Source organism: Fulmarus glacialis, unplaced genomic scaffold (assembly GCF_000690835.1).
Source record: "Fulmarus glacialis isolate BGI_N327 unplaced genomic scaffold, ASM69083v1 scaffold8886, whole genome shotgun sequence".
NCBI lineage: Eukaryota > Metazoa > Chordata > Aves > Procellariiformes > Procellariidae > Fulmarus > Fulmarus glacialis.
Window position 1 is genome coordinate 58,765 of NW_009217486.1, and position 20,481 is coordinate 79,245.

Genomic DNA, 20,481 nt, shown 5'->3' on the forward strand with positions numbered 1-20,481 from the left:
AACTCAAGGCATTTAAGCAAATGATAGCTCTGCTCTGTAGAGAAAGAGGCCTCTCCATCAGCATAATTAGGAAGACTGGGAAAGGGGAGGCGTTATAATTTGCAGTCACCACAAAAAGAGCTGGGAAGACCTGCACCACAGGAAAAAAGTCTTGATAATCCTCTGAGCTGAACCACTTCTTCATGTAGACTAATAACCATAGAAAGCAACAAGATGGGTGGACTTGGTCATACAGGGACTACCAGGACCGTGTATCTTTCAAGCCTCTGGCTCAACTTATTTGTAATAATTCTTCTCAGTGACGATGATTCAGTGTGTTAGTCACTTGCTAGCCCATACTTGCCTCCAAAACCAGCTGCATGTCTATCTCACCTGTGCTGAGAGCGTGCAAATGATTTAGAAACTCCTGTCTGTCCTGAGGTATCTGCTATATACACACTTATTCTAGACCTGGTTGGTCTACAATAAGAAAGTAGGAGGTTTCTCTGCTTTCTCACATTTTTAGGGCTGTTTTGCAGCTCTTAGATTTTTTTTCAGCACAAAAACATTTAAAAGTTTATATCCTTTAAATCCCTGAACTGTTTGATGTTTACCCAGTGCTTTAGATGGATGGTAAGTTCCTACTCTCTCATTCTGATCAACCGGTGCGGGTGAGATGCTGCCAGTTTGTTTTTCTCTTGGCACAGAGGAAGCAAGCAACCATCCCCAGGACTGCTAAATTTCCTGGGAAGCTCAGGTACGGGGAACAGAAGACAGAACTAACGAATTGCCGATGGCACAACCACATCTAGATTGATTTTGTCCAAATTTGATGAGCTGACTAACATTTTGAGAAAGGGACAGGAATGCACAAAGTCTTGATTAACTGGTAGCAAATCAAGGATGTAATTTTCAGGGGATTCTTGATAATAACTAACTAAATCTAAACCAAACATAGAACATCATTGGAAGAAGGAGGAATTGAAGATTTTTCATTACAGGAAAAGTACAAATTTAAAATAAGACAGAAGGGAAGGCAGTCCATCTGGGGAAATATTCATCAATTTTTTTTGATTAAAATTGGCAACATCTCCAAACAAAGGAGCACAAAACATCTTGTAAGAGAACAGAACATTTCTTTTTTTTCATGGTCTTTTATTACTACCAAAATCAACATGTAAGAGTATTTTCACGGGACTAAAAATCTACAGAGTGGAAAAAAAGAAGTGAGCAGTACAAGACTCTGGATGTCAGAAGACTCAAGAACTCACCATCTCCCCTGCTGTCTGAGGAAGAATCTGTGTGTCAGTCACCCAATCTTTCTGCTGCACAGAAATCTCTATGCACGTGACTGGGGAAAGATGACAATATTTCAGTTCCAAAACATAAAATAGCATCTCTTCTGCTGCATCTTTGTCATTGTGTTTTACTGTGGAGTCAATTATAGCATCTATAGATCCCGGCTGCAGTTATTCTCTGGGCTCTGATGCTGCAATATTTAGCTAATTCAAAGAAAAGCAGTTATGCATTTTGGTAGGGCTTCTCTCATCAGTTTAATATTAGGATTTGATCCACTCTCATTAAAACAAACATTTTACTTTGTTTTGCTTTTTAAAAACTTACTTCTTGTCCATGAAGTAATGGATGCATTTCTGATAAAAGCCTATTACTGGCTGTTACTTTGAACTGGAAACTCTTAATTAAAAGAGCAAATAGAACAACTGCTAGACTTGCATCCCATGATGATTTATTAGGAAATAAAGGTCAGCTTTCCAAGAAGATAATGTATGGCTGAGGTTAGTGCCAATAGGGATTCCTATTCTGAAATCTAATTTCAAGTGGAAAGTCACTTAATCTATGGAATGATCTATGCACAGATTGTAAAATAATGGTCCTAGAACTTGCATACTAAGAATAAATACATATTAAATTGATAAAAAATTATCTGCAAAGTTCTGATACTGTGATATCTGAAATCAAAACAAGAAATCTGACAAAAAGATTATAAATATTTTCTTCCATTCCATTTTTACTTTCTTAAATATTACCTGGAAAGTACATTTGTTCAAAAAAAAAAAAAGAGTGAGAATTATTATAAAGTGATTTTATCTGAATATATGGAGGATATTTTGATATTTGCTACACAAAACCTTTTTTCAGAACATATTTTACATGTCCTGGCCTACTAAAAGTGCTCATCATTTACTCCACGCTGATATTTCGATGTAAGTGTTAGTGCATGGCCTAAACTGGATGATACTTACTTGTACTGGAAAAGCTCCCAGGAGCTCTAGTCACATCACCATTGAGCCATTCACTGTGCACAGTCTTTGCTCCAAAGAGCTTACAAGATAACTGTTAAATGCAGATGATTTAGGTTTTGGAGCGGTATGCGCTCATTGAAACAATCTGTTCCTCAACCACACAACCTCCTACTCACTCATTCACAGATTTGCCAGCACCTGGGTCCCATTATCTCCAGTGGAAATGAGACAGTGCTTTGCACCACATGAAGCTCCCACAGGCTCCTTGACATCCCTGTTGTTCAATGGGTCGATGTCACTGTAAGAGGACAACAGCTCAGCTGGGGAGGACATTTCCCGCTCAAGATGATGGGTGAGCATGCTAGAGCTCTGGCTTTGGCTCCTGGCTCTGCCACAGGCTCTGTGCAACCATGAGCAAATCGCTTCAGGACAGCTCCAAAACCTGTGCTGTGGTTTCCTGATAAGGCAAAACTGGTCATTGCTCGGTAGGCACTTCCAACGTGCTGACATGATCAGGCTGTTCACCATCTATGCTTGTAGCTACCACATCACTCTACAACAAAAGCAGCAGGACCTAAAATCTAGGTGAAGTCGTCCTGTAGCTAGAAACGCTGTGATTCCCCTCTGTAAAAGATGGATGACTGCTTTTGTCTAGTTAGTGTATTTAGTCTGTTAGCTGTGTGGAACAGGATTTCTCTACATACTGTCTCGCCTATACAAGCAGTATCTGTTACAATGGGATCCCAATCCCCATTAACACAGTAGTGTAAAGTTATGGTTTCCAAGTTCATAGTCAACAGTAATCCCACCCAGACACTTCAGTGACAGTCGTGTTCATGCATGGTAAGATAGACTCTGCTCTTACTAGGAAGAATAACTGGCAAAGTTTGACCTTCCCTTCTGATTCTCCACGCCCGCTCCCTCATCTCTGGTATTGATATAAAGCAACCTGGTAGGGGTAAGCTTTAAAGGAACTCAAAGGCTTTTCAAACATATGCTCTGAAATGAATCCACCTAAGCCGTCATCCTCAAGTATTCAGGGTTCATTTGTCACACCAAAAACCTTTTATATGACTACCCTGGAACGTCATTAAGCTCAGCCACTGCTCTGGAAATGAGTGCTCTTCAGTGGCTCACAGAACAGCCTGTGACTTTCCTAAGAAATCCCCCTTCTCTATTTACCCACCATTTCTCTCTCTTGTTTCAAGGCAGGCGTGTGCTCCGTCTTACAATAGCTGCCTAAACCCCCTCCGAAGAACAAGCCTCTCCCACACCTCCTCTTTTCCATTCCAGTGCTACTTAGTAAAAGCCCGGGACTGTTCCAGTCCTGGACCTCTTCTGAGTAAAGAGACTATGAAGCATCATGATTTTCAGTGGGGTAGATAAAACCGTGTAATGGCGAATGTTGAAATGCTTTTTATTACATCTGTTATGCTAGATTTGGACCAGGATAATGGAAAAATCATACACTAACTCACTATATTCCATAATCCTTGAGGATCTCTTTTAATAAGAGGATTAATTGTAAGAGCTGATAAGTTGATGTGTGGCTCAGAGCACTTTATGATTTCCACTGTAACTAGAAGCAATATCACTAGCACTTAAATCTATCAACTGTCTCTGCAATTCTAATAAGACAGGAGCTTTATCTTCCAAAAGGAAAGAAAACCAAAGGAAAACAAAAGTAAATTTTTCCTTGGTTATTACCATTTTGGTTAGTATATAGTGGTATTGTTATTTACAGTGTTGGAAGATTTTGTTGTAGAAAAGTGATCTGTGGTATTCTGAGCACAGTAGGTTTAGGTATGCCTATGTTTTATAAACTTTTTCAGGTATCTGATTTTGTAGTCAAGAAGCAAACATTTGGAGTGGGGAAAAAAATAAATCATGAGAAAAAGAGCTCACTCACTGTCTTGTCCCTTGCCATCAAACACCACAATCGATGTCCTCTGTGTGTGTGAATTAATCATTGTCAATAATTCTGTAACCATCAAAGTTCTGCTCTGTTAATAAGTCTAAGACCCAATGAAGGAGACATCATCGCCCGCCTCTGCATTTGGATGTTAGTTAGCACCACAGCCCTCATCAGAAATTTTGGATTATCAGTTTAAAACTAAAGTAGATGTTCACCTTCTTTATAAACAGGTAATGCTGACTAAACAGAACAGGTCTGTCACTCTGGTACACCTGATATGCCATTTGAGATCCCCATATGTACTCATCTGCCACCTTTTCTTAAAAGCTGAAGGATGCCGTACCTGAAGTGGGATGGAGATACTAGCACTTGCAGAGGTTGCTTTGCTGTCATTCACTCTCGGTTGTTAATGTTTAGCTGAAGTAAAATGGTCTAGTGAGGTGGTGGCTAAAGGAAATTATGATGTAACGTCTCTCTTCAGGTCAAGACTGGTTTCCTTGCAGGTTGTTCATTTTGGTAGACCGGCACAGAACAGAATGAATTTCCTAATCTCAGTCCAAACATATAATACATTCCTTTAGAGGATATACAGGTCTAAAAAGACTATGATGTTAGCATGTCTCTGCCACTGTGCAATGGTAAAAGAGCAAATATAATTTGAGGAGTTGAATACTAATTCTTCCTGAATTCCAGGTCAGATGTTTGCCAATAATTTTTTTCTATTGTTTCATTATCACTAAAAAAAGAAAGAAAAACAACACCATGATGGTGGTGTAAGTTAATACCTTTTACTTCACAACTGTGGTTAATTAAAAATGTACATTAAATCAAAAACTGATGTTCAGTTTTGCCTAGTAACTTCTGATAATAAATAAACAGATTATAACACCAAGAACTAAAAATACAAATATACTTGGCCTATATATCCATCATAAACAAAAAAGAAAAAAAGAAAATCAGTCCAATTACGTGCCTTTGTAGGTTACCTTTAACATGCTTGGGAAAGCAACCTACCAAAGGTCAAGATAATCCCACTGACAAAACTGAGTAGCCAGGAAAATATTCTTATCTTCGATTAGACTTCACTCTAGGTTCTGAATGTACTTCTCCCATACTGAAGAGTCCAGCTAACCAATTTCTGTTCCAAGCTCCCATTAAATCCGTAGAAAAACTCTGCTGATTGCATGCCTTAAGGATAAGGTTTCAAAATGTTCAAGTTACGCATAAACAGCAAGAGAAGGAAAAAAAAAAAAGAGAGAAATAAAAAGTACAGAGACTGTTTTACAATATAAATAACTAAATATGGCCCATGTCTACTTCGGGAATTTCTCAAGTCAATTGCAGCAGGGGTTTTTTTTGTGTGCCCAGATGCATTTGTAAGGCTTTTAAATGAAGAAGACTATCATTTAGCATTGCACTTATATCCAAGAATAGTCTTCACATAAGATGTGGCTTATCGTCAATTTACGATACTTTCATATTACACAATAATTCAGGTTTCAGTGGTAGATGCAAAGCATCTGAATATCTTGCACAATCTCAGGCTTGAACCTGGTATTGTGCAGGGTTTTGGAGCTGAACAACAGAACAGTTCATTTTCTGCCACAATAATGTGCTAAAATAGCTTTTCTTCTTGGTTTTTCACCCAGAAGTTTTATCAACTCCTTTTGTCTACATAATTTAAAAATTTATTAAGAGTTATGACAGTTTCTTCTTATACCATTTAAAGCAGATTCAATATGTACACATATTTTGTAAGTGATATAGTCACAGTTTTATTTGCATTGGGAGTGCATATTTGTGTCTCAGATGTTTTCTTCTAACATTAGCTCTGGACATGTGTTCACAATGGGGAGTCTTATTTTTTAAACAGTGGGAACAATAAAAGGTTAAAACTTGAGTTTGAAACTCTAAAGAGATTGTTTGATTAAATTACAAGTGGAGGTCTAAAAAACAGGTTCAGAAAAACTTTTATTTCAGAAGTTATTGGAATAAGTGGAAAATTAATAGAAGAGCGGAAATGTCTGCACATTATGAAACATTATTAAACATAATAGTTTAAAAAGTTAAAATAAGATTATTCCTTTGCATTTTTGCATTTCCAGGGCACTTTGAACACTTCAAAAGGGACCTTGAAAAATTTAAAGTTTTCTAATCTGAAACACAACTATTCAGTATCCGCCACTGCAACACTGGGCTCAGAAAGAGAAAATATGCCATAGGCAGATAAATGTTTAACTGAAATATTTGGATAAACTTATATTGAGTAAGAAAAAACAAATACATAATAACGCAGTCAATTTGTCTGAGAAAGGTTGACACTTTTGTGTACAGTAGTACAACACAGTATCTACAAAATTGGCTATATCCCATTGAGGCTACGTGATAAAGCTGAATATTTATTCAGTCAATGCATTATATACACTGTTGCATTATGACTTCTTGATCTAGTTACATCTTGCTAATACAAATCTGGAAATTTAAGTGAAGTCTGGTGGAGACAAAAGAAACAGAATATGAAATGTACCTGGTGTTTTACCTTAGTAAGTCTGGCAGCAGCTGAACTAATTGATTCTGTGACTGAACTGTGGATTGGCTTTGGCTGAAACTAAGGCTGCTATAGTAATTGATTCAAGAGGATGCAGTGGAAATTGATGTAAAGACCGTATGATGGTAGTGTGAATCGATAGCAAGCGTCTGGAATGTTTGCTCTTAGAAGCTGAGTCAGCTTCATTTTCCAGCTGTTATAAATTTCCGTCAATATATTTATATAGAAACCAATATTGTAATTTGAATATTAAACCCCAGATTTCAGTTTGTAGTTTACCCACCATCTCAATTTTTTAAAGTAATAAAAATATAAAGTTTCCCAGTTTTAATTAGGTTGCTTTGGACATTTTTGCCACGTCAGGTACCTGACAGACTTCAGAGATGACTGAAGAATTATCTGTAATCTGTTCTGTCTACTACCTTTTCAATGCTTAGTAAGAAAGGGTCTGAGTAGCTGCTGGTCCTGTTTGGTTTGCTTCTCAATTACCAGTTGAAACCAACATATTGGGTTAATTCCCCATTTTGTTTAATAAACAGGAGAAAGTCATCAAATGTTTATAACTTAGAAATAGGAATAATAATTATCTGATAAAACACGGTATTGAAGAGCGTGAGACCTTATTTTGAACCCCCGACGAACACTGCATTGCCCTACCGCTGCAAACCAAACTCCCGAAAGAACAGCGTTTCCTCACGGTTCTGTTGTCAGAGGCAGCCTGCAACCTTGCATGAATGAGATCTAAGAAAAGCAAAGGACGTTACAAACAGAAGCCACTGAAAATCACATTTTTTAATTAAGCTGCAGACTCTACTCAAAATTATACAAACAAAATCGAAAATACATTATCTGCCTAAGAGTTTCAAATTGTGCCCTTCGTTCCTCTAATATTAAAGCAAGGACAGAGTGCAAAAAAGCAATTTCTTTTGATGAATTACATGATTAGGTTCCGATTCAACTTTTATTATATCCTGTAATATTTAACATGCAGTGTCACTAGAAACATTAAAATTGCCATAAATCTTGCATATAAAAACATGAAATCTCATTGCTGTGTTAAGCAGTTGTGCAGTTTCTGACTATTCAGAGAGTTCTGCTTCATTTCTGTTCGTTAATTGCGTTTGAGAACCGTGCGACTGCTGCCTATTCTGTTTGCCTGAACATGGCGCCTAATAGGCACTCTCATCCTTGATTTACCTGACGGGCATCTAGAAGTGGTGGTATGCAGCTATGATTTTGGAGCAATGATACCTTTCACTTTCTTTGCATGCAGCAGGCAGTTGTGCTTTAGGACTCAAATCGTATTAAAAGCTTGGAAGTTTTACCACAGACTTCGGAAGGCCTGGGATGGACCGTAGGTTCCTAGCTCATGCCTCCCTTTATTTCTTAAGGAAAACTTTTGTTTCTGATCAGGAAAGAAACATCACCTGTCTGTCTAGATGTGCTGCACACACAGGTGCCACAACTGTCTTGAAGTCAGAAATAAAATTATGCTCAAACCCAAATTTTTTTTTTTTTTTAGAATAAATAAAATAAAATCAAAATCAGAAATTAAATTTGGAATTCAAATGATATTTGAAGCATGTGCCTCACAATTAGAGTCTGAAAAAACCCTTCAACATTTAAGTTTAACTCTTCTGAGAAACACTCCCTGACCCCTGTTATAATTTAAGTCACATTTGGGTCATTATTTGATGGTCTAAGTAGGGCTTACATCAGACAAAGGCTGTATGCACTTCTCTGCTACCTTGAAATTTAAGCATACACCTACGCAGCTTGTAAAATCTTTTCCTTCCATTTTTTTTAGAGGGGGGGTAGAAGCACCAATGCCTATTTTTAAAAGTAAGCTAGCATTTCACCATATAAATCTTTTTGACAAGAATGGAGATGTAGGCTCCTGATACCATTTCCAAAAATAACATATTGGTTCCTTTATTCAAGATCATATCACGTTAGCAGAGAAACTGAGCATCTGATATGTAATCAATAAATGTGAGCATTTCACAGAAGCAAATTGCCCTCTGAAGAGGAATTGATCTCTAAAGATCATATTTTAAAAAATGTTCCATCTTTATGAATAAGACATGGGGGTCATGTCAGAGTAATAAAAAGAGAGACTGGAAAAGAGATATTATATAATGAAATGCATTCATACATGTCCCCTCCTGCTATCTTAATTATATCAGCATACAAACCCACAAGTTTCACTGTTTACAGCTGAGATTTTCGTATGTTCCCACGTCATTAAGATGGAAAGTCTCATAGCAAGTTTGTTGCATTTGTGCTTTTCCATTCTTATTTTACTTAAGCATGCTTCAAAATCCTGCTATAGGTCCACAGAATTCTAGATGCACCAGATTTGTCTAAGACACATGGTGATAACACCCCAGCATCTGAGATTAAATCCTGCAGATCCAGAGCTAGAATTTAGATTTAACAGGAAGGGGAGACACCATTCTGTAAGTCTGCTGATTTTTAATGCAGCTTTCCTTATGTCATCCATCTACAACAAATTAAATGAAGCAAATAACAATGCGCTGTAGAAAAGCTGGTAATTTAAGAATTATATGGCTGACACACGTGAAGAAACTATGCCATCATTTATCATCAGCCTTTCTTGTATCTTTGAAGAATTTAATCTAATGTGGGAGCTCCCAAAAATAGATTATAAAAATCATCTGCAGTTTGAAATCCATCAAATACTTTCCTTTATAGATAAGCTTCAGCTTTGAGGACAAAGTGGGGGCTTTATGAGAGACAGATAGATCTCATTTAAAAGAAAGTGAGCTTGCTGGGAAGCTTACAAGATACAGAAAACTTAAATTGCGGAGGGAGTTAGTTCTGGACATTGATCCTGCTGCACTGAAGAAGCGTTCCCCAGCGCAGGGAACCATCATGGCTATACAGACTGATGTACAACGTCCACCACTTTAACTTACTCCTGATGCTAATGTTTAAAACAAGGAAAATGTGATTTCACTTAATTATGATAGAACAGTAAAATGCTGCCTGGATCAAACCCGATCATATGCAACTTGTACTTCAAACACGTATGTAAGACTTGTGTGTACCTTACACTGCAAAGTTTTTATTAGGTCTCTGTGACTGGGTGAATTTTTCCTGAAAGCCTGCTTTTAGAGCCATCATCATCGTGCCATCAACGCCACCAATCACAGGCAGTGGCAGGAATGATACACCTCATTAGTTTACTTGGGAACTTGTGTCTTCTTCCTTGGGGATGCAAACTGAGTAGGGATTAGTGAAACAATTCAGCAACGTCCAGGACATTAGGAGTCCAATGCTGGCGGGCGACATTTAACACAACCTGTCCAAGAAATCAAGCAAGAATGAGAAAAGCCCTTCTTTTGTTTACCTCTTCCTGGAAAAATCTGGATGTCTGGGCCCTGAGTAGCAGAGGCAGAGGCAGTATCTCTCACACGAGACTAGGAAATGCACAAGTGTTGAGAAAGCTGTGGTGGTTTGGGATGGTTAGCTACCTTCCTTCATTAAGGACCTTCTGGGGACTCCCATTCAGCATCGATTGCCATTTGTCACCTACTCGTCATGGAGAACTTGAAAGGTCCTGGGCTGGGGTAAAAAGGATCACTCCAGCGAGGCTGGTGGATTTAGACTGTCGTACTCCACGGTTCAGACCCAAAGCTTGGACAAAGCAGACTCCTTTTTAAATTTCTTAGTGAATTCTTATGCAGTGCAAAACTGCCCTGTCTTCGAGTATGTGTAATACATATTTTATTCTCTCTTTCTCTCACTTCAGTATATCTTTTTATATACAGTACTAGACATACATAAATCAATATATATAAACTGTCACAAACTTGTGCCTGATTGTAAAATACAAAATGTATTGAAGAGAAACTAAATAAGAAAAAGTTGAAGAAAGTTTTTTTATTGAAGTAACAAAGCCACATATGTTTAAAAATTTGGAAGTGATTCAATGCTACGGTTAATTTAAAATGCAATATTTGTTATGGCTTCAGAGTAGTTCCTACTAATCATTACAGGAAAGAGGGTTTTTGTGTTCACACAGGCACGGTGGGACGGCTTGACAGGGCGCATAACCTTCAACAAAACGGACGGCTTACGGAAGGATTTTGATTTGGACATTATTAGCCTCAAGGAGGAAGGAACAGAGAAGGTAACCAGATCTTTTGTAAAACAATGACAAAAAGCTAATTTGACAGGGATGTAGGAAAGTCCATTCTCCTCAGCTTGAACATCCTGTGCTTGGGGTACAAATCACTATTCTCAAGATCATTTAAGTCAAAGTTAAAACAAAGTTACTAAGATTGTTTTATTATTTTACAATGCATACTTTGCATTTCGAGGTATGGGATGGAAATTTGGGACTGGCAATAATTATCTGAATGGAAGTAAGTATTTTAAGTGCACATTATCTTCAGTTCTTGCCACTGTAACCTGGTGTGGTAAATTCATATATAAAGATAAAACCTAGACTTATCTTACATGCACTGCTTTTAATAAATGTGACATGAAGGAGAGAGGAAAGAAGGTACTTGAGTAATAACCTCAACAAGAGTTGAGATGTTAAAAATTCTTTGAGATTAGATCGGTTCTTTTTCCCTAACATCCTCAACTGCTTATCATAAATTGTGCTGAAATGGTGAGACTACAGGCGACTAAGTGAGTTATAGCATCTTTGTCTGAAACAGAAAGTTCTGCATGAAACAGGTTCTGCATTCAAACAAAAGACAAATAAAATTCACATTCCTTCAGGACACTCAGGGAAGCATGCCTCTGAAAAAAAAAATCCATGTCAAAAGATCTTGTTTTCCTTACTTTACTGCTTACAAACTCTCCTGAAGATGCAGAGGTGTAGGGCAGGGAGAGCTCCTTGGCTTGCAGAGACCATAGGAAGGAGCCCAAAGCCATGGACGCTTTTGGCCATGTTTCACACGAGCCGGACGGTGCTGTTGCTGGCACCCGAACCCTGCCACCGACAGCCGGGACCCGTGCTGGAGACCGAGGGGGACTTGGTGGGCCCCGGTGGGAGGAGGGATGGCCTTGCCTCAACCCTCAGCCAGCAAACGTGGGCTCCCAATGGGCACCGCAGGGCTCCCTCCACCGCCGCCTAGGAGGTGGCTGCTGTGGGTGTCCAAAAATCCCTAACACAGGTAACACCACCAGCTCACGTCGGCTGGAGACGGTGCTCTGCATACGCTGGCTTGACTCTGAATGATAATTGCTGATGGGTTAATTGAGACTTTAAATGTAATTGCTCCCACACAGCTCTCCAGACTGGTTCTCTTTTCATTTTTAATGAAGCACTCTGTTTATCTTTCTCTGTACCAAGGCTGCTGGCGAGGTTTCTAAACATTTATATAAAGTGTGGAAGAAGGTTTGTACACAGTGATGCAAAAAAACCTTTGGGCTGGGTTTTCAGACTCAACCTTTGGGTTTTGATAGTGACTCTCATATTGCAGTTTAGAGACAACAGTCTATCCGAGAGTATGAATTTTTCCGGTAGAATATGTTTCGTCCCAAGTCGAGACACTGTTAATTCCAAATAGTAAAAATATCTTGGCAGAATTCAGCTTTTTCACCAAAATCTTTTTTTTATTATTATTTATTCTATTTCCTGGGAGCTGTGCTTTTCTCCTCTTAGAGTAGAGGCTCCTGGCTGCAGCAAAAGCAATCCTTTTCTCACCTGTTATCATTCCTGATTCACCTAAGATTCAACATGAGTGGAAAATTTGCACCATTTCGAATGTGTATTAGCATCAGCAGCAAGGACTGCTTTAATGTGCAGGGTTGGGGTTTTTTTTTGCCTCCCACAAAATATGTATTGTCCAGCCAATGTTCAAGCATTGTTGACTCAAAATCTTGACAAGTGTGTTATTAGCTCCTTACAGAAAATAATATAGATAATTAAGTGGATGCTGTCATTCACTAACACATGGAAATTGGAACAAAGCTTGTTTATGAAAGATCTAAATTACCCCAGGAATCTCAGCCCTCTTTTAACGTGAGGTGCCTCTGCCTGGTGGATAAGGCACCGAAGTGGGAGTCAGAGACCAGCCCGATGTGCTGCTCCCCACTGGAGGTACAACCCACAGTTGCCATGCTGTAAAAGAAGATAACAACTGCATTTACCACCTTTAAAGCGTTCTGGAGTCACAAGATAAAAATTTCTTATAACACTTAGAATTATATTTTGTATGTATTTCACACAGATCTTATTATTTCCCACCCCTCCCACATATACAGTTAAAAAAGGTTTGGGTCTTGTATTGTTTTGAGAGGGATTTTAATGCTACAGGGTAAACCAGTGCAAAACATCCTATAGCACTCTTTTCGTGTTCTTATAAAGCACATACTTAATGACCTTGTTTTAGTCTTCAGTGAATCAGGCTAAGGCACAAAGGCCCCCATTTCCCTCATTACTGGTGAATAGATCATCCTACCTGACATGCAGGACACTATTGAACCAATCTCACTTTTGACTCTAGGCATTTCGTGTTATGCTGAATTGATTTAAACCAAATTACAATTGGTTCAGAGCACAGGCTTGCTGAGAAGGGCATATGACACCTCTCAAACTTGTCACTAAACTGCAATAAATCCCCCAGATTCACCATAGTGATGTACTACCTTGGCCTCATTCTTCCAGTGCTCCTCCGACCTCCTCCGTCGCTCTAATCAAGGTTGACCTGCGGTGTCATTCTTTTACCCAAATGTAGAGTGGTTTCCTGGTGTATTTTGTATGGACTCTGACTGTGTCGCTCCATGTTCTTCATAGTTGTTCTCCTCTTCCCTGCTGCCAGCCGATAAAAGCATATCAAGTCAGTAACAACGAACAGAACTGCTTTTTGATTAACTCAGCCACCTTGGTGCAAATTCAAGGACACTGGTTATTTACTATATTCCTGGCACAGATTATCATAATATCCAACATCTTTGTTCGTGTATACTTTCCAAATCACTTTCCCAGCCTGATCTAGTTTTGGAAACAAAGGGAATGATTGATAAACGCTTGAAAAAATAATTTTAAAAAAATGGCATGACTACCCCCATTATGCATCCTTTGGAAAAAAAGTTTGTGAAAGGCGAAAGCAATGGCACCCAGGGACACAAACACAAAGTTTGTTTGAAATTATACAGTTATTACCCCAAATCCACACCCAGCAGGCACAAACTGATCTGCTGGGTTTGGTACAAAGGCAACACCATCTCTGCCTCAGTTAACAACCAAAGAAAAAGAGTCCAGCCTGGGTCTGAAATGACTGAGCATCTGACAGCAGATAGAGACCTTCAGTACACAGGAGAAGTCAGCAGATTTTGTCTTAGACTTACTTGGCAGCTTCGCTGGCAATCCCGGCAGAGAGGATCTGAAAGCGGATCCCTCTCGGGTAGAATGGAAACACGCTGGCAGAGAGGTGCGGCAATGCGAAGGGCTCTGTGGATGGCCGATGTCAGACCCCCAAACCATCTGTGCGGTGCTTTCCACAAATGTTCAATACAAACCAAACTGCCTGAGCCAGCCCCTCGCCTGGAGTTTTCTCACATCAGCCCTCAGCCACGCTGTGTATGTAAATCTAAAGGCAAAAAAACCTGAAGATGCTTTCAGACTGCGTCTATGTTAAGTAAATATTTATCTGAATAAATCAAAATGGTTATAATTTCTGCCCTCACAAGGCGTAGATCCAAATCCATTGAAATCATGAAGATCTTTCCCTTGAGACTTTGGATTGGGCATTAAATACTGCAATTCTTCACTATCTCTGGGGCTAGAAAGGAATTTGCCTTTGGCCACTTATATTTACTGAGCAAATACTGATCAGTGGGTGAAATGGTATCACCTTGCTAGCTCTGTCATATATAGTAGTCAAGAAATGACAGAATAATCTTTGCTAAACCTGCTGAAGGCACAGCAGAAGCAAAAGGCCAGTGCATCCATCAATCTGCTTCAACATATTTATTCAAGCTTTTAATCTGTTATATTGGAAAACAGAGGTCTTGCCATATGTTTCAACCCTACCGTTTACAAAAATTTTTAAAAAATCATAAAAATAGACATTTGACATTTTTTAGCAGGAAACAAAGTCAACATGTTCCACTTTTGTAGCAAATTGGCTAACACACCACTGTATTGACATGCCTTATACTCTTAGAGCTTATTCGTTTCCACCTGCTTTTGAAAGGGCAGTATGTTCCCTAGTATGTTTTCTAAATCAGCCATTTGATGTTGCTGCCTTACTCAGACCTACAGCCGTTTCCCTTCTCTAGCATTTCGTACTGCTGGTGTCTCTTTCTGTGGTGACTAGAGCCAGTGCACTCTTCCCGGGCGGTGAGCATTTAGAGAAAAGTTTTGGCTCGGCTGGGCAGCCACTCACCCACTCTCATCTGTGCAGATTGGGGTTTGGAACTCATACAGTGGTCTTAACATGACGGACAGCAACAAGGACCGATCGACCAACATCACGGATTCCTTGGCTAACCGGACGCTTATCGTCACCACCATTTTGGTAAGTCTCGCTGGGCGGAGGTGATACCACCAGCCGCACCGTAGGATGCAGGCATTGCTGATGGTAGGTTGGGGGGGCTCTCCGCGGCCACCTTTGCCACCTCCGCCCTGCACTCCACGGCTGTTTTCCGCCACACAAAGTAATGTTTTGTTAAACTAGCCTGTTTTCAAGCAAATTTTTTGATTTTTTGATTCAGAATGGACATACACATTCATCTATCCACAAGCTTGATTCAAAATACCTCACTGCCAATGAAAGACTCTTGGGAACCTCTGCCTCCAAAATTGTTTAGCTTACTTCAGTATTTCAGAGGCGAACCCTGCATACTTTTCTTCCCAGAAGAATTAACACACCCAAATACTCAGCTTTGTAGTCAGTGCTTATACAGCCTTCCTTTTTACTGAAAATGAGGTGAAGAAGACTGAAAGAAAGTAGGAAACAGTGGATAGACAGATTGAGGGGTGTCCTTACTATGATAAATGGAAAACATGCAACTGGGCATTCACGACTTGTTCTGCCTCGTGCTTTCTCCCTGGCCAGCAATGCCACTTTTTTCAATTATTCTGCCTAATTCCTCGGGAGGATGGAAAGAGCTCAAAGGCTCCCTCTACACTCCTTTTCTATTGCCAGAGGTCTTTTGCCACGTTAAACTGCAGAAACCCGCTTGCCCTGATCTTCTTCTATCCAAAATCCTTTAAAAAGAAAAGCAACAAGGTACTTTGCAATCTACCTATGCTATTCTCCATTCTCTCATGTGAATACCTGCTCAACTCACAGCTATTTTGTACATTTGAAGATTTTTTTCAATAAAGATTTATTTCTCGCAGAATATAAAATTTTAGGTTCCCCTTACGATTCTTTTTCTGTTATTTAGGCTTCTCTCTCCTTCAGTATCCCTTCCTGTCCCTTGGGGTGGGACGATGTAGCATACAGATCTTGGGTCTGATTTTGGAGCTGCTAAGCGCTACTTTAGTTAAACCTCCTGGGAGCTATGAATGGTCTGTTCCACTGAAAATTAGGGCCCTTATGCTTATCATTAATTGATTCAGTCAGTTTGTTAACACACCTAGAACAGCTTTTAATGGACACGGTAAATTACTGGTTTCCATCCAATGGCAATGCATTTATAAAATATTAACATAATCTAGAGAAACTGATATAATCCGAAACAAACCTCATTTCTATTGCTACATGTCTACCGTCTTTTTCTATAGGAAGATCCCTATGTTATGTACAAGAAGTCTGACAAGCCCTTGTACGGAAACGACAGGTTCGAGGGTTATTGCCTGGACTTACTAAAGGAGCTGTCAAATATTTTAGGCTTCATCTATGAGGTCAAACTAGTTTCTGATGGTAAATATGGAGCCCAGAATGACAAAGGAGAGTGGAACGGGATGGTCAAAGAACTCATAGATCATGTAAGATTGAATCCTTCTCTCTTTATTCTCCTTTTACCTATGGTATTTTATGTGAAGCCAGCCCAAATGAAATGTTTGCTTTAGTTTTCATTTTTTTAGAGCCACTGGTCTGTTTTTTATTGCCATTTGTCAGATTAGGAAGTCATGTCAGTACGTCTGAGCCAACAGTTTGCGGGTGTTGGGGGGAACCTCCATCTGCGGTGGGGCAGTGGGCACTGAGCTAGCACGGGTCCTGCCCACCCCTTGGCTACAAACTCCAACGGCAAGGCTGAGCTTCCAGCTCACCTCTGCCCTGCGGCAGCCTCCGGGCTATCGACGTAGTCCCTGCCCAGATGCTCTGGCAGTCCTCGCTCCCAGTCTGCCCCGTCGCATAGGACCGAGCCTCACGTCCCTGATCACACCTCTCCTACTCACATGCAAGTCATAGGTATCCCTCTGCCTGCAAAAAGAGGAAACAGTTTATCATGTACCAAACAATACCCAGCAATGTTAAATTTTGTCGCACACTTCTATCGACGTAGTCCCTGCCCAGATGCTCTGGCAGTCCTCGCTCCCAGTCTGCCCCGTCGCATAGGACCGAGCCTCACGTCCCTGATCACACCTCTCCTACTCACATGCAAGTCATAGGTATCCCTCTGCCTGCAAAAAGAGGAAACAGTTTATCATGTACCAAACAATACCCAGCAATGTTAAATTTTGTCGCACACTTCGGATTTATAGTCAAATTTGGTTTAGTTTTTAATACTTTGGGGAAAAAATTGAAAGAATAGTAACGCATTTGCTGAACATGAAAAAGAATGAGTATTTCCCCATTTGTGTTTTCAGAAAGCTGATCTGGCCGTTGCTCCTCTCACTATTACCTATGTAAGAGAGAAAGTAATTGATTTTTCCAAGCCCTTCATGACGCTGGGAATCAGTATCTTGTACCGGAAGCCCAATGGGACAAACCCTGGTGTTTTCTCCTTTTTAAACCCTCTTTCTCCTGATATTTGGATGTATGTTCTCCTAGCCTGCCTCGGAGTCAGTTGTGTCCTCTTTGTCATTGCAAGGTAAGCCGAAGACGTAGTTTTAGATGCATCCACATTAACTACCTCTCCTCCTATAGGTGTTGCATGGGCTCTGCAAAGTAGATACAGTATAATACTATCCTAAGGGTTTTATCCAGTCCTAAAACATAACGTTCTAGAAAGTCTCTTGGTATTTTCACATCAACACTGCTATCATTTTTATATATTGCAATGTGGTGAGATTTTACTTTCCTTAAGGGCTGAATGGAGAGAAATATCCGATGAAATGTGTCAGCCTTTCTTTGTCAGTACACACCACCTCAGCAGACTACATGTTGAAAAGCAGTTTATATTACTTGCATGTAAGCACTTCTCTTTTCCACTAACAGTGCATACAGTTAAAAGGTAAGAAAGAGGATGTGAACATATTTTTCCTGAAGGGTGTTAATTAGCTTAGCTAATTTCCCCTTGAAAATGCAAGATAACGTGACTAGGAACCTGAGGGGACAATCTGCAAGGTGATGTATACCCAAGGCTCTCTCCCAGCGCTGTCCTGAGGGGCACCCTGCCTGTCAGTGGCAGGGTCCCAGTGATCTCCTTATTCAAAACCAGCAGGAAATAAGCACATACACACCGCTATTCCAAATGAGGCCAAAGCTCATGATGTTCTCAAAGGCAGGTGTGCCACAAAATTTCTGGACCAGTGGACCACAGTCACATCTCCAGAGGCCAGCAGAGCACTCTATACCCTTATCACTGAACTTTACCTTAAAAACTCTAGACAGCTGATATGGTTCCACAAAAACTGGATAGAAGCTACTTATCATGGCCCCAGTGACTGTGGACCACAGTCTGGGAGTCAGTAGCTCTAGGGCTTTGAACAAGAGCAAACCAAGCATGAAAGAAAATGAACTTACAAACTTGTCAGAGGAAATTGGTCGTTTGAGGCATACTTTTTTCTATACTCCTGAATAAACCTGGACTCTGAACTGGCATAGTTATTGTTCTTTTCTTCAGATAGTGACCTTGGAATTTCATTTCCAACTCTGTTTATTTGATCTCATCCTATCCTTCATTTTTTCCTTTTTATGATTTAGAACACAAATATTTTTATTAGTGCTTCACAGAAATTTATGTTTTGGTTCTTTTTACTGAGGATCCCTAATTAAGCCTTTCTCCACTTCTGTATACTGTTTTGTATATACAACAATACGTTCCACACGAATAAAGTATATGGAAAATAGCCCAAGAAAACATTTATACTATGAAATATAAAAACTGAAGTGATGTATCATTGGAAGTCCACACATTCACATCAGAGCACAAGTAACAGAAATGCTGCAGGTTTTATTGCAAATGATGGCATTCAACTTTAAGAAGTCAGCAGTGATGTATGTATTCCAATGCATACATACATATACCTCATTCAAAGGTCATAAAATAATTGTAATCTGAATCATTAATTCTGATAGTATAGCACATTGTGCCTGACTTCCACTTCTATGTGAGCCAGGTCAAATTAAGCTCTTGCTGTTTTCCTCCAATTCACTGTTTTCTTTAATCAAAAGACAGAGCCCTGCAAAACCTTTATCCACACAAGCAGTTCTGCTGAGAATGACTGGACTCGGACATGCATTTCTCCGTGGTCCACTGAACAACCCTGTTCCAGGTGGACGACCTATGTGAATGCTTTGTTTGTTTGCATCTTTCTGAACTGGTACCAAAGTACAGAAATTTGTAGGGTTTGCTTTCTCCTTTAAATTGCTGAGAATGTGAAGAAGGAGGAGGGAATTAGAGGAGGAGAGGTCATGGGTTAACTTATTAGTGTTGGCTCTAGGTAAAAGAAAGAGTTTATCCATCCCTGGCAGCTACGGGGCTGTATACAATTAGTCATGACTTCCCACAAGTTCTCGCAGTGGCTCACTGTACCATAAATAATAACTCTTACTGTACGCAAATCATGATCTCATTCATGACTAATATTAAACCTGCTCGACTGTGACAGATTGACTTTTCTGCAGTTATGTGCCAAGACTAAAAACATCCCACAGTCCTCTCCACCTCAGAACAGGCGGAAGGGAAAACAAAGCCCGAGTTATCCTCGGTGCTTCTATTTTTTAAAATAACGGCATCAAATTTGCAAGAATAAATAAGCATCAGGGTCCTCTGTCTGCTCACAGAGCTGCCTACACGCAGATGTGCGGCCAGGAGCAAACCAAAGGGAAACACACAGTGCTCACATCAGCTGTGAAACCTGCCTGCTTTTCTTTCTTGGCTGTTAAATATTGCTCCAAATTACAGTATAGCCTTTGGGTAAATCCATAGGTTCGCCCTGTGTAATTGTGTTATGCTTTGTTTCTGAAATCTTTTTAAAAGCAGTAGTTCCAGGAGCAGCGTAACTAATGAAGCCTGATTTCCCTATCGTGGTGGATTGTGATCGCCAGTTGAAGTTTGCTTGTCTGTGTGTTTGCTTTCCCTGCAGCTGAAGGATTTATAGGCGATCTTTCCCATGTGGATTAACTGATACGTAACAAGCTGTGAGCTCATCCTGCAGCTTCTCTCCTAGTGGGGCTACTACTGCAATGTTTCACAACACTTGCAGGAGCATTATAACCTCTAAGGTCTCTACCTATTTGTCAAATGTGGCTAAAATTAGCTAAAAGGCTTAAACGTTATTAGAGGTATAGACCCCCACACATTCATAACACACAGCACAAAACACGACTTGTAAGAAATATATCAAGTTTGCATATCATTCTCATAACCCACCTATTTTAGGAAAAGAGGAAAAGAACACCCTAGTTCAGCAAAACAGTTAATATAATTTTCTGAATGTTTAAATTTTT

At 39.8% G+C, this 20,481-nt stretch overlaps 1 protein-coding gene across 1 annotated transcript in view; it reads left to right on the plus strand.

The window, feature by feature from the left end:
* GRIK1 (glutamate receptor, ionotropic, kainate 1) overlaps positions 1–20,481 on the plus strand; it is an 83,443-nt gene that overhangs the window by 34,646 nt on the left and 28,316 nt on the right. The window contains exons 8-12 of the mRNA XM_009579691.1: positions 10,755–10,862; positions 12,039–12,083; positions 15,097–15,210; positions 16,425–16,628; positions 17,454–17,677. Coding sequence (XP_009577986.1) covers positions 10,755–10,862; positions 12,039–12,083; positions 15,097–15,210; positions 16,425–16,628; positions 17,454–17,677 — 695 coding nt within the window. The remainder of the gene's footprint in view (positions 1–10,754; positions 10,863–12,038; positions 12,084–15,096; positions 15,211–16,424; positions 16,629–17,453; positions 17,678–20,481) is intronic.